This window comes from Durio zibethinus, chromosome 4, assembly GCF_047325235.1.
Source record: "Durio zibethinus cultivar Kanyao isolate XHJ-2024 chromosome 4, ASM4732523v1, whole genome shotgun sequence".
NCBI lineage: Eukaryota > Viridiplantae > Streptophyta > Magnoliopsida > Malvales > Malvaceae > Durio > Durio zibethinus.
Window position 1 is genome coordinate 1660165 of NC_143165.1, and position 14585 is coordinate 1674749.

The 14585-nt window shown below is 33.9% G+C and overlaps 1 protein-coding gene and 1 long non-coding RNA gene across 3 annotated transcripts; both read left to right on the forward strand.

The window, feature by feature from the left end:
- Window positions 1–506: 506 nt before the first annotated feature.
- On the forward strand, window positions 507–14127 carry LOC111289100 (2-isopropylmalate synthase 2, chloroplastic-like). Of its 2 annotated transcripts, XM_022879973.2 has the most exons (12): window positions 507–1383; window positions 2050–2263; window positions 2347–2427; window positions 3302–3394; window positions 3489–3575; window positions 4198–4298; window positions 11120–11153; window positions 11240–11314; window positions 12368–12451; window positions 12814–12948; window positions 13519–13664; window positions 13757–14127. In XM_022879973.2, the coding sequence occupies exons 1-12, from the start codon at window positions 692–694 to the stop codon at window positions 13902–13904; spliced, it is 1890 nt and encodes a 629-aa protein (XP_022735708.2). In that variant the 5' UTR covers window positions 507–691; the 3' UTR covers window positions 13905–14127. The 2 variants fall into 2 exon arrangements, with proteins under 2 accessions (XP_022735708.2, XP_022735709.2); XM_022879974.2 differs by lacking the exons at window positions 4198–4298; window positions 11120–11153 and having other exon boundaries at window positions 556–1383.
- LOC149519017 (uncharacterized) lies at window positions 6559–10987 on the forward strand. The gene is made up of 3 exons (XR_016341345.1): window positions 6559–7437; window positions 7758–9070; window positions 9195–10987. It is a non-coding gene; the product is annotated as an uncharacterized LOC149519017 (long non-coding RNA).
- Window positions 14128–14585: the final 458 nt, after the last annotated feature.

A 14585-nucleotide genomic window follows, 5' to 3' on the forward strand; every position in this document is an offset into this window, starting at 1 on the left:
AATGCATTTTTAAGAGTTGCACTTCACACTAGTAACATCTTCAGTGACATCTAAAAGTTTCACTAATAATCGACAAATAAAATTTTTTATTAAATTTGATATTTTATTTAATATTCATTTAGATTCAATAGTATTTTCGATATGATGTAATTAAATTTATTATATTATTATTGAAATTTAAATGTTAATTTTAATGAAATTTATTTAATATAAATTTATTATTAAAAAATTTTTAATTATGATTATAATTAATAATTAGGTACTTTTCACTCAAACAGACACATTTTAAGCCGTACACTTCGCCCAATTAAAATCAGCGGTGAAATTTGACATTTTCTTTTAAAATTAAGGCACATAAAGGCTGCATGAGTCAATTCCATACAAATAAAAAAGTAAAGACAATGAATTGACGTGGTCGAATTGGCTTTGGTTTTGCATGTTCAGTTAGTGGGTCCAACACTTCAAATTTTGATCCTTTTTGAGAGCTTCCACCTTAACCTTATCATGACACACTGAAACAACAGCTGTGTGGCTAACTAACTGCTTCCCCTTCCCTCCGTTTTCCTCCCTGCCCAAACACAAACAAACAAAACCAAACATATAAACCTCAGAGTCTTCAAACTCTTTCACTTTAACACTTTCTCCTCCTTTCCCTCCAGGGGTTTTACACTTTTCTTTTCCTTCCTCTTCCATGGCTTCCTCTATCTTAACTTCCTCCATGTTAGCTCCTTTCTCTTCTTCCTCCTCCTTCAAGTCATCTATTTTCCTTCCCCCTACTTCCCTTCTCTTCCCTTCTTCCAAACCTACTTTCTCTTCATATCCCTCTCAATCGTTCGCCAAATCCTTTCTCATTTTTTCCTCTTTAAACCCCAACCTTCCCTCTCCTCTGCGCCGCCCTGCGTATGTTCCCAACCATATTCCCGACCCCAACTACGTCCGCATCTTCGACACCACCCTCCGTGATGGCGAGCAATCCCCCGGCGCCACCCTGACTTCCAAGGAAAAACTTGACATTGCTCGTCAACTAGCGAAGCTTGGTGTTGATATAATTGAAGCTGGGTTTCCAGCTGCCTCAAAAGACGATTTTGAAGCTGTTAAAGCTATTGCTAAAGAGGTTGGGAATGCAGTGGATGAGAAAGGGTATGTACCTGTTATTTGTGGACTTTCTAGGTGTAATGAGAAGGACATTGAAACGGCTTGGGAGGCGGTTAAGTATGCGAAAAGGCCTAGGATTCATGCCTTTATCGCTACGAGCGGGATTCATTTGAAGTATAAGTTGAGGAAGAGCAAAGAGGAGGTTTTGGATATTGCTAGGACTATGGTTCGGTTTGCTAGGAATTTGGGTTGCAAGGATGTCGAGTTTAGCCCCGAAGACGCTGGAAGGTTCTAATTTTGTTCTCCCTTATCTCCCATTATGTTATGCTTGTAAAATGGGTTGTTTTTGTTTTTGGTACATAGGAGATAAAGAATATGAAAGAGGACATAGGTGCCGGGATTTGAATCCTTGGATGTCAAGTTTTAAGGGTGGTTGCATAAACCAATTGAGTTAAGTTCGGGTACCGGAAAATGGATTGCTCCGGGATAAGATTATATGTATTTTTTTATAGAAAGGATAAGATTATTTTTAATTACTACTTGTGTCAAAGAAAAGAAATAACAGAAAGGGTTGCAATTATGAGAATAGTTTTATTTGGTTTAGAATAGGGGAAGTAAGAGGATAAAAGGTTAAAACCAGAAAGAGGAATTGAAGTTTAAATATGGATAAACTATGGTTTAATACTTGTTTCTTGATTGCATATAATTGAAGGCAAACCATTTTGGTGAGAGATATGTGTTTCATCAAAATATTGCTGCAACAAGTGCATGCTTGTATTTGTATGAGGTGGAGTAATTTGTTCCCAGGACTTTAATTGATGGCTGTTTTGCAGTAGCAGCAGTGTATGGATCTGCCATAGGCTGCTTTTGAAATAAGATAAGTAAATTATAAAAGGGTATATATCATTGCTTCTCTTGTTGATGATATAGTCTTGTTTCTTTGGATCCTACCAGATCTGACAGAGACTTTTTATATGAGATTTTGGGTGAAGTGATCAAGGCTGGAGCTACAACTCTTAACATACCTGATACCGTTGGCATAACGATGCCCAGCGAGTTTGGGCAATTAATTGCTGATATAAAAGCCAATACCCCTGGAATTGAAAATGTTATAATTTCAACACACTGCCAAAATGATCTTGGGCTTTCTACTGCCAACACTTTAGCGGTAGGTCACTGCTTTACTTCATTAGTTGATGCAAAGTTTGATATGCTTGGATTGCATTTTCATGTTAGCTGTTATGAATTCAGGGAGCTTGTGCAGGTGCAAGGCAAGTGGAAGTAACAATCAATGGCATTGGGGAAAGAGCTGGAAATGCTTCATTGGAGGAGGTGAGCTTTTACTTTTGCTATATTAGAGTGATTGTGTATTTGGAATTTGAGTTATGCAGAAGTAGATTGAAAAACCTGGTTTTCTGTAGCAGCATCTGGTGTTCTTGGACGTTTTAGTCAAATAATCCATGATGCATGAGTCCATACTACCTAAGAGGCTAAGACCCCTCTCATTGTCAACCAAATCTGCATTAGATGGCTACAAATTACCTTGAAATTCAGTTAATGAGGTTTCTGGAATTTTCATGTGCTTCAATATTTGAGATAGTTACTGTTTTGTCTGCCTCTAATGTACTATGTTTGTTGGTCTCCCTTTCATGGCTTTTTTTTTTTTTTTAATTTCATTTTTTATGCCAAAGATAAAGGAGGGAGAAAGGGCATTTTAAGGCTCACATTATCAAGTAACTCATGACAGAGGTTGTGTCCGTTGTTAGATAAATTGGCAAAGAACACAACCAGTTTCAGTGAAACACTTAAGAGTTGATACCACGCTTGTCACATCATAAAAGAATGCACAATTCTATGAAAATAATTGTAAATTACATTAAATGAATTCATCATGTCTTTTCTTTTTTTTTTGTTGAGAGAGAGAAGGTGGAGCGTGGGTTCTTGACAATGAAGGTGTTTATGCATCCATCTGATAAATTTTCCCATTTTAGTTTTGTAGTCTACCTATGTTAAACATTTAAAATCTGTAAATAAAAGGCTTTCAGCCGTCAATTGCTCTATTCTAGCTTCTAGTTGTCTTAAGAAACATTATTTTGGTTGTAATTGTTGAAATTGTCCCTTGATGGACGGTTCTTGTCCTATCCTACTGCCTATATTTTGTTTTACTGTTTTGATTTTAATTGAGCTTTTACTTTCATATGGGTAGGTTGTGATGGCCTTGAAATGTCGTGGTGAGCATGTGTTAGGAGGTCTTTATACAGGAATCAATACCCGACACATTGTGATGGCAAGCAAAATGGTATTCTTTTGTGAACTTCAGTTACAATTCAATGTTTCTTACTCTTGATTGATTTAACTCTGGGAGTTATTATTGACTTAAAATGGTTGTTTAGGTGGAAGACTACACAGGGTTACATGTGCAGCCACATAAGGCTATTGTTGGAGCCAATGCTTTTGCTCATGAAAGTGGTATCCACCAGGTTGGTTTTCTAGTGTTTAACTGCATATATGTTGTGAACCTCCAAACTATTTTCTGTCTATTTTTAAAGTAAGTTTTTTTTATGGCTAATATCTATGATGTAACAATTTCTCCTTTCTAACTTTTTATATTTTAAGAAATACAACTTCCTTATATCCTTTTGGAGTTTACTTGAATGCGTAATCTATTACTTGTGGTGTTCTTTCATTGGGTGTTCTTCTGTTCTTTTGTTCTGTGTTTTCTTTCTTTCTCGTCTTAAGTGAATATTGACAATATTAATTAATAATAATTGTTAATATGTTTAGCTACGCTGGCGATTTCTTGTACAAATCAGGTTGCTGAGTGAAATTGCTGACAATTAGTGATGGTATAGTTCAGAGCCAACTCAACCAAACTCTCTGAACCCTTAATCCCAAAATAGTTGTGCCTAGTTAAAAGAATCTGTTTTTGTCATTCTGTTTGGCTAAGGATGCTATCCTCAGAAAGATCTAAAGAAGGCAACAAAGTGAACTTTTTTCGTTGTTTTGATTAGTATATATATATATATATATATATATATCTGTGCTTACAAAAAATAATAAAAACAATAAGATATATATTCCCAAATGCTTTCTGTTCTGTAGGATGGAATGCTAAAGCACAAAGGTACTTATGAAATTATATCTCCTGAAGATATCGGGCTTGAACGGTCCAATGAAGCTGGTATTGTCCTTGGAAAACTTAGGTAGGCATTTCATTTTTCAAAATCTTTTTCTTCATATTTCTGGCAAATCTTTTTCTTTTAATATGTTTCGGATAGAGTTAGAGGGATGTATATAGTGAAATATGTTAAGTGCAGCAAGAGCTATAATTGGTTTTTCATTTCTTTTGAATTTTGGATGCAATGTCACAATTAGTCTGACAGAAATAGTTGAGGATTTAACATAAGAAGCAATATATTTTGTCGCCATCACAAAGAATACTGTATTTATGTTTGTGAATATATCTTATATCCAATCTTGTGAGTATTTTTTGAACTTTTGACTGTGAACTTTGAGGATAGTGGAATTGGTGCAATGGTATGGGGTGATTTTTTAATAGATTTTTTCGTTGGCCTTTTCTCGTTCTTATGAAAGGTGTTCATCCACTGGTATCAAGGTAGTCGAAGGGTAAACAAATTGTTAATATATCTTATATCCAATCTTGTGAGTATTTTTTGAACTTTTGACTGTGAACTTTGAGGATAGTGGAATTGGTCCAATGGTATGGGGTGATCTTTTAATAGATTTTTTTGTTGACCTTTTCTGGTTCATATGAAAGGTGTTCATCCACTGATATCAAGGTAGTCGAAGGGTAAACAAATTGTTAATATCCCTTGAGTTGGTAGGCACCAAAAAATTTCTTGGCCGAGTAAAAAAGGGTACTATTATTAATATACTTGATAAATATATTGAACTTTTCCTAATATTCTAGAATAGCTTGGCTAGTTATCAGAAATATTTGTGAAGCATAATGGTTCACTACATTTGTTAGATTTCTGGCAAGTTTCTTTGTGTATAAACATAGACTTCTCTACCTCCCTTTTTTTTTTTTTTTTCCTTCTTGATATCTGATGCAGCAACTTTTAAACTTTCTCCTATTTCATGAATGAACTTCCATGGTGCTATTTTGGTTGGAGTTGGATATGAATGTTGGACATGAGTATTAGTACTACTCAGTTATTCTCAAGTTTTTCCCTATAACGGAAGGGTTATATCTCCATATCTCTTTCCATCTTGAGGTGCCAAATGTGTTCAACATGGGTACTTTTTGGACAGATGAATAGTCAGATCAAGATTTTTTACATGTATGCTCACACATTTTAAATTTACTGAAAGAGTCTTGCATTCTAGCCTGTGTGGGTTTGGAGGAGGTGAATTGAAAGAGGAAACCTAGATTCTCGATCAGGGAATTCCCTTCTCTCTCCCACCCGCTCCCACCCGCTCCCACCGGAGCATATCACCTACAATAATTGTCCTATAATTAACCAATCAAAATTTAGAAATATGTAGGGTCCACCAAAATATTATGTGGAGTCCACACTTATAAGTGGTGGACCCTTAGTCCCTTACATGATTCTTGATTGTGATTGGGTAAATGTAGGTGAAATGCTCTCCCTCCCCACCATCACCACTACCAAAAAAATTGTCATCTTCTTTTGTGAGATCGATGCCATCTTCTGGTATTTTATTACTACTTAAATGTATGCAGTTCTGTTATGATACTTATCATAATCATGTTGTTGGTATCTTACTATTCATTTTTTTAATTTTTACAAATTCAGCTGTGTGAAAAATTGATTCCTAATCAGATTTGATTAGTTGTCATTTATTTAGCATTTTGGTTATTTCCTAATAAAAGGGATTTGGTTCATTGATCAAATTCTTACTTGACAGTTTCCATTTATCATTAGCGGATTTTTAGGTGATTTGTTATTATCTCTAGTATATCATGGGATTTGCCAAATTTAATATTTTAGTTATATATATATACTCTTGTACTCTAGAAAGTTTTTTTAGAATTCATAAATAAAATTCTCATGAATTTCTTTATGGTATCAAAGTCAGGATTTCTTTCTGTTACCTTTTTCAAATCTTTCACGTAGTAGGCTTATTCCATTTTTGCTTATACGTGATGGGGGCCTGTTAGTGTGGTGTTATCCTACATCTAATAAATATTCAATTTCTTGTAATCTTATATTCAAGTTGGACTCCTCCACTTATTGGCAATTGGTTTTGAGTTGAATACTTAACATGATATCAGAGTGTTCATCCTGAACCATCAAAACCTATATATATATATATATATTATTTTTTTTTTCTTTCTATCTTTCTATCTATGCTATGGCCAACCGCACAGGTGTGTCTAAGCCCCCCATGTTGCCTATCACTGATTACAAACTTAATGGATAAAATTTCATCCAATGGTCTCAATCAGTGATGCTGTTTGTTTGTGAAAAATGTAAGGAGGATTATCTCATGGGAATGGTTGTTTCACCTAGTGAGGATGACCAGCAATACCAAACTTGGAAGTTGGAGAATAGCATGGTAATGTAGTGGTTGATCAATTCTATGACCAACGAGATGAGTGAGAATTTCATGTACTACAAAATTGCCAAGGAGATTTAGGATGCTACGAAAGAAACCTATTCCAACGTAAACAATACGTTTGCAATATTTGAGATGAAAAACACTCTACATGATTTGTGGCAAGGAGACTTCTCTATCACGGAATATTTTAATTCCTTAACTCGTTATTGGTAGCAATTAGATATCTTTGAAGAAATAGCATGGAAGTGCCTTGACTATAGCCAATAATACAGGAAAATAATGGAGAAGGATCGAGTTTATAAGTTTCTACTTGGTCTAAACAAGAGCCTTGATAATGTTTGTGGGAGAATTCTTAGCATCAAGCCATTACCTAGCATTCGAGAAGTTTTCTTTGAGGTCCGCTGAGAAGAGAGTAGCACGAAAGTGATGCTAGGGATATCATGCAATCCACAAGAGATAGAAAATTCAGCCATTTTGCTACACGAGGACTAAAATCCTACCAAGGTGGTGAAAATCGACAGAAGAAAGATAACAGACCTTGGTGTGACCACTATTAGAAGGCAGGACATACATAGGAAAATTGTTGGCAAATCCATGGGAAACCTACTGACTACAAACCATGTTCTACTCGAAATTGAAAGAGTCATTGAAATTTTGCCACCATCGAGACAACTCCAACACCCTTGGAATCAAGCCCATTTAGTAAAGAGCCGTTGGAACTTCTTCAGAAAATTATTTAGCAATCTCTTCAGAACACTGGATCAGTTGTAAGCACATCGTCTGTTGTACAAAAAGGTAACTCTCTCAATGCTCTACTTGTGCAAAGTGAAAAATCAAGATCTTAGATTGTTGATTTAGTCACATCAAACCACATCACTGGTGATGCATCGGTATGCCATGAATATAGCCCATATTTTGAAAACCTCGCATTTCGAATAGCAAATGGGTCACTTTCTCAAGTAGTCGGGACAAGTTCGGTCATTATTTTAAAGAACATAACACTTGACTATGTTCTTCATATCCCTAATTTAGATTGCAACCTTCTACCTATTAGTAAAATTATGAGAGATCTTAATTGTGTCACTAAATTTCCTTCTAACATGTGTGAGTTTCAGGGCTTGGATTCAGCGAAAAAGATTGGCAATGCTAGGATGTGTGTTGGACTCTTATCTTTTTAGAGATGAAGAATCTAAGAGACAACCATGGAAGAATGCTTGTTCGATTTCATTTTCTAGTAAGAGTAAAGAAAATACAATTATGTTATGGCACTATCATTTAGGACATTCAAATTTCTTGTACCTCAAAAAATTGTTCCTCGATTTATTCAACAAAGGTTCCAAGTCTTACCAATGTGAAATTTGTCAATTTTCCAAACATACTCGCAATTCATGTCCGAGTCAACCATACAAATCAACTCATCCTTTTTCTATGATCCATAGTGATGTTTGAGGACCATCAAGGGTTAATAATATTACAGGCTCTAGATGGTTTGTTACTTTATTGATGATCACAACAGAGTTACATTGCTGTTGCTCATGAAAGACAAGTCAGAGGTTAGTTCAATATTTCAAAATTTCGACAAGATGGTGCAAACTCAATTTCAGGCAAAAATTCAAGTGCTCAGAACAAATAATGGGTGAGAATACTATCACTCAATTCTTGGATCTTGTTAGATCAAGAAATTATTCATCAGAGCTTATGTACCAAAACTCCTCAACAAAACGGAGTTGTTGAGCGAAAGAATAGAAACCTAATGGAAGTTGCAAGATCTATTATGCTAGCCTCTAATGTCCTGAAACATTTCTAGGGAGAGACAATTCTGATAGTAGCCTTTCTTATCAATAGAATGCCTTTCTGAGTACTAAAATTCCAAACCCCCTGTCAAACAGTTCTCAAAACCTACTCTTATGTCCAAATTATTTCCTTCATACCAGTCAAAGTGTTCGGATGTACTACCTTTGTTCATATACATCCACAACATAGTAAACTAGATCCCAGATCCCTCGGTATATATTTTTTGGCTACTTACCTAACCAAAAAGGTTACATATGTTATTCACCAACTACCATAAAGTTTTACACTTCTATGGATGTCATTTTCTTTGAGAATAAACCATTCTATCCCAAAGTTGATATTCAGGATGAGAGTTCTAAGAAATATCAACTTTGGGAGATTGAGCCATCATTTGATCCTTCGTCTACTTCTTTGCCAATTCAAATTCCCATTTCAAATAATTTTTCTTCTTTTTCTGAGTCAACCAGTCATCCTGAGTTTTCAAAATTTCTTGAAATCATGCAAAAGACAAAAGCTAAGTAAATGATTGTATACTCAAGAAGACTGAAATCTCAAAAGGAGATAGGGACCTGTACATCTCCAACATAGAACTAAGATTCTGAACCAAATCCATGAACTTTTAAAATTCATACAGGTAACATAATTACTAAACCTATCTCTGATGATTTTCCTAGTGATCTTGATCAGCTTATTGCTATAAGAAAATGTGTGAGACCATGTACTCAGCACCTTATTAGTAATTTTGTTTCCTATGAAAGGTTGTTTCCTACTTACCGAGCATTGGTTACATCATTAACTGATGTTCATATACCAAATACCATACAAGAAGCGCTTGAACAACCAAAGTGGAAGGCTGCGGTAATGGAAGAAATGTAAGCACTAGAAAAGAATGGCACATGGAAAATTACTGATCTTTTGGAGGAAAGAGCGCAGTGGGATGTAAGTGGATTTTTACTATCAAACACAATACAGATAGAAGTGTGAATAGATTCAAAGCTCGTTTTGTGGCTAAGGGGTTCACTTAGTCTTACGAGATTGATTATGAGAAGACGTTTGCTTCGGTAGCAAAACTGAATTTTGTTCGTGTGTTACTGTCACTTGTTGCAAACCTAAATTGGCCTCTTCACCAACTCGATATCAAAAATGCATTTCTGAATGGTGATCTAGTGGAAGAGGTCTACATGAAGTTCTTCCAGGATTTGACAACCAGGACAACATCGGCAAGGTGTGTAAGCTTCAAAAATCCTTATATGTCCTTAAACAATCTCCTCGCACTTGGTTTGATCGTTTGACTAAGGCTGTTAAAAAGAATAGGTTCTTACAATGCCAATCCGACCAAACTATGTTTGTCAAACATTCACTAAATAGCAAGATTTTTATTATAATTGTTTATGCTGACGATATTGTACTTACAAAAGATTATGAAGAGGAAATAATTGGATTGAAGACTCTTCTAGCTAAAGAGATTGAAATAAAGGACTTGGAACAGCTTCGATATTTTCTTGGCATGGAAGTAGCGCGATTAAGAAATGATATTTCTGTTTCACAACGAAAATATGTACTTGATCCTTTCAAAGAGACAGGGGTGCTTAGGTGTTAACCAATGGATACTCCGATGAACCCAAATGTCAAGATGGGAACCAGAGATGGAAGTCCTCTTGCAGAGCAAAATAGATACCAAAGACTTGTGAGAAAATTAATTTATTTGGTGCACATTAGACCTAATATTGGCTTCTCTGTAAGCATGGTGAGCATATTTATGAACAATCCTACAAAGACACACATGGTGTCAGTATATTGGATCCTTCAATACTTGAAAAAAAAATCCAGGCAAAGGGTTGCATTTCAAAAAAACACTAAATAGAGATGAGGAGATTTTCTCAGATGCAAATTGGGCTGGTTCTGTGACAAACCGAAGGTCAACTACAGGGTATTGTACATGTCTATGGGGCAATTTGGTCACTTAAAGAAGCAAGAAACAAGCAATGGTAGCTCGAAGTAGTACTGAAGCTGAATTTAAGGCTATGTCTCATGGGATTTGTGAAGGAATTTGGCTTGAGAGAATGCTTCAGGAACTGAAAAGGTTAGCTAGGAATTCGATGAAACTGTTTTGTGATAATAAAGCAGCTATTAAAATTGCCAAAAACCCTGTTCATTGTGATCGAATGAAACATGTAGAGATTGATTGCCATTTCATCAAAGAAAAGATTGAAGAAGGTGCAGTCAAACTGGTTTATACTCCAATAGAACATCAAACAGACGACATCCTTACCAAGGCTCTTCATTGTGGCAATTTCGAGAATTTGAAGTCCAAGTTGCATATGATTGATATCTACCACCCAACTTGAGGGGGAGTGTAGAAAACCGATTCCTAACTAGATTTGATTAGGTGTCATTAATTTAGTATTTTGGTTGTTTCCTAAATAAAAGGGATTTGGTTCATTGATCAAATTCCTACTTGGTAGTTTCCATTTATTGTTAGAGAATTTTTAGGTGATTTGTTATTTTCTCTAAGATATCATGGGATTTGACAGATTTGATATTTTAGCTATATATATATTCTTGCACTCTAAAAAGTTTCTTAAGAATTCATAAATAAAATTCTTATAAGTTTCATCAAGTTGTTACAAAAATTATGACTTCTCTGTTATTCTTTTTTTTTTTTTGCAATTCTCTGGTAAAGTGGCCGTCATGCTTTGAGAGACCGATTGAAAGAGGTATGCTGCTTTTGGGCATGTGTAAGTTTGATGATATTACCTCTCTATGATTTATCTAAGCACCTAGCTCTTCCTATTTTCCTCAGCTTGGTTACGAGCTTGATGATGAACAGCTTGGGAACATATTCTGGCGCTTCAAAGCGGTAGCTGAACAAAAGAAGGTAAACAAGAGTTTTTACAGATTTCCTGGATTTCTTTTCCTCTCAAATCATCACATAATCAACTATTTATAATATATCCAACTGAATGAGTTGCATTTGGAAATTAAGCTGTCTTCAACTATGGAAACTTCTGTGTTTTCCAGTGAAGTTTTTTCAGAAAATGAAAATGAAAAATGAGAATGTGCCTAGAGTACAATTTTCATAAAATTTCCCTTGCAAAACCAGCATTATTATCGTGGATTACATTTTTAAACAGTTTTTCAAAGTTCTCCATCTCTGTTTACTCTGTTATTTAAAAAAAAAAAAAAACCTGGTTTTCTAGCTTCAGCGTCTAAAAAAGTTTTTTTTTTTTTAATCTGTATGGAAAATAAGAAGAGAAAAAAATGAGATACATTACAGAGATAGGAAATTGGTAATGTTTTTGTTGGTAGATGTAGTTTTCTCTTTTCATTTCTTACTGTTAGTGGAGCCATAAACTCCAGTTTGATGCTGAATGTATTTTTAACACAAAAAAGCACCTATCTTTCTCAATCCATCATGGAGTTATGACATGGTTAACCTTGTAATCTAAGCTTAAAGAGATGATGTTGGTTTAAGAAATGGTTTGTGGGCTTTTAGAAAATGAAGACATAGGCCTGAAAGGTGGATGGTTGCTGGCAGTTGATATGTTTGCAAGATATTCTGGGTAGCCCCAGTTTAAGGGTTCTGGTTGTCATTGATGGCTTAGCAAATAGTTAATGAGGAATTTTGGTGGGTTTGTGTTCCAAATAATTGAAAAACTATTTCAAGATCTTATATTGATTTTGAAAAAACAGTGGAAGGCAATGGTTTTTGTTGGTTATGAATGCTTGTATCAATTAGCTTCTCAAGTATCCTGGCTTTCCTGGAAGTTCAGTTTATTTTTAGTTGAGTTGTAGTTGCTTTGTTCTATAACTTGATTCTTAGAAAGGGAAAAGTAACTGTTGCTCTAAAGCTCTGCTAAATGCATGATTTTTGTTGTTTCTTTATGAAGATGATTGTGGTCAATACTTATTTTATTTACTGGTATTCCAGAGAGTCAACGACGCTGATCTAATAGCATTGCTTTCGGATGAAGTTTTTCAACCAGAAGTTGTTTGGAAGCTAAATGATCTACAGGTAACTAGACAATGTTTTGAATCATAGTTACAGGAATGTGGCATGGCGTGTGTGACTTAGATATTTTATGGTTCAGTGGGGATAAGCTTCATTTATTCGTTACTTTCGGTTGCAGTACAGTATAAAGCATTATTGGGGTTATTTTGATTTAAATATATATTTATGTTTTTTAAACACATGAGTGTATTTTAATATGAACATAGAAGTTTATCGATATTCGTAATCAAGAATATACGAAGTGGATCGCAGTCCTAGGGGTAGCAGCGATCCTGGTAACTGTGTTTTAAACTATGTTGTTCATCATCCGATTTGAATGAAATTTTAGTTTCTGATAATACTTGAATGGAAAACATAACATGCAGGTTACTTGTGGAACTCTTGGTCTTTCTACCGCAACAATTAAACTCACAGGTGCTGATGGGAGGGAGCATGTCGCATGCTCAGTTGGAACTGGGCCAGTAGATTCAGCTTATAAAGCCGTCGATCTCATTATAAAGGTTTGATACATGAGATTGGTAGTTTTCTTTTATGATATAAGGGATGGCAATGAGTCGGATCGAGACAGGTTTTTATTCGTTTTAAATCTGATCCGATTTTATATATATAAAATTTGAATTTGATTGGATCTTAAAAATTTTTATTTTTATTTTTAATAATCTGATTTTACGTGCCTCGATTTGATATTGTATAAAATTATATCCGAATTCGATTCGATCTAAAATTTATAAAATATTATTTTTTTAATATAAAATATTATTTTTGTAACATAAATATAAAATTAAATAAATATATAAATATAAAATTAAATAAATAATAAAAAAATAATTTTTTATATATATTGGATCGGATTGTGTTGAATTTGTCTAAAATCTAAAACCTGATTTTAATTCAATTTCAATTTTTTATTAAAAAAAAAATTTTAAAAGGTCAAATTGGATCGAACCCGTCATTCGGATTGGATTATTTTTACTAAATTCACTGTTAGTGTTATTGAAGAATTTGTCTATGAAACACACTTTTACTGAGATTGTGGAGCAATGCTGCAAAATTTCCTCCTCCATTTGCAGGAACCAGTCACACTTCTCGAATACTCAATGAACGCTGTTACAGAAGGCATTGATGCTATCGCCACCACCCGCGTCCTAATTCGCGCAGAAAAAGGTCACATATCGACTCATGCTTTGACTGGCGAACTAGTTTATCGAACATTTAGGTATGGAATCTTCTTGCTGTTGTTTCCTTTGACATTTTAACACTTCCAACCCCAAAATTCGGAGCATAAATCTTTTTATCCTTTGGTGCCAGTGGAACTGGAGCAGGAATGGATATAGTTGTTTCCAGTGTCAAGGCTTATATTGGTGCATTAAATAAGATGTTAGGTTTCAAGAAGCAATATCGAACAAAGGCTTCTATAGAAAGAACTGCAGTTTCTGCTTTAGAAGTAAAGCAGTGATAATGCTTTGAAAGGTTTTTGCATATAAGTTTCAGAGACAGAATTGTTCTTATGTTTAAGATGCCACATTGTTGGTTTTTGTTCTTTCTCAAGGAATTGTCGAAGCTGAGTGAAGCATCGTTTGATAATATTAATGACAAACAAGTTTCCTCGAATAAAGATCAGAGATGTAAACAAATCGGAAATGAATGAATAAAAATATATTTGTAATATGTTTGTTAATTTTTGAAAGTATTCGAGTTTAGTTTGTGTTTGATAAAAAAAATTATTCTATTTCTTTGAATTAGATTCATTTAAATAATAAAATATTTACATTTGATTCATGTTTGATTTTATTAAATTAAATAAATTTATTTGTGAATATTAAATAAATAATAATGAACATATTTAAATGAAAATATTTATAAACAATAAATAAATTATAATCAAATAAATTTAAACAAATATAAACGAATATAAAATAAACTTTAAAATAAAATTAAGATAAAAGATTAAAATATAATTTTGTTATTATTATTATAAACGAATAATAAATAAATTTTAAATAAATTTATTCACGAATATAAATCAAATCAAATAAATTTTTATTTGTATTCAGTTTATTTAATAAATTAATATAAAAATATTGTTTAAAATTATTTATGAAATTTAATAAATAAATAAAAATCAAACATATTCACA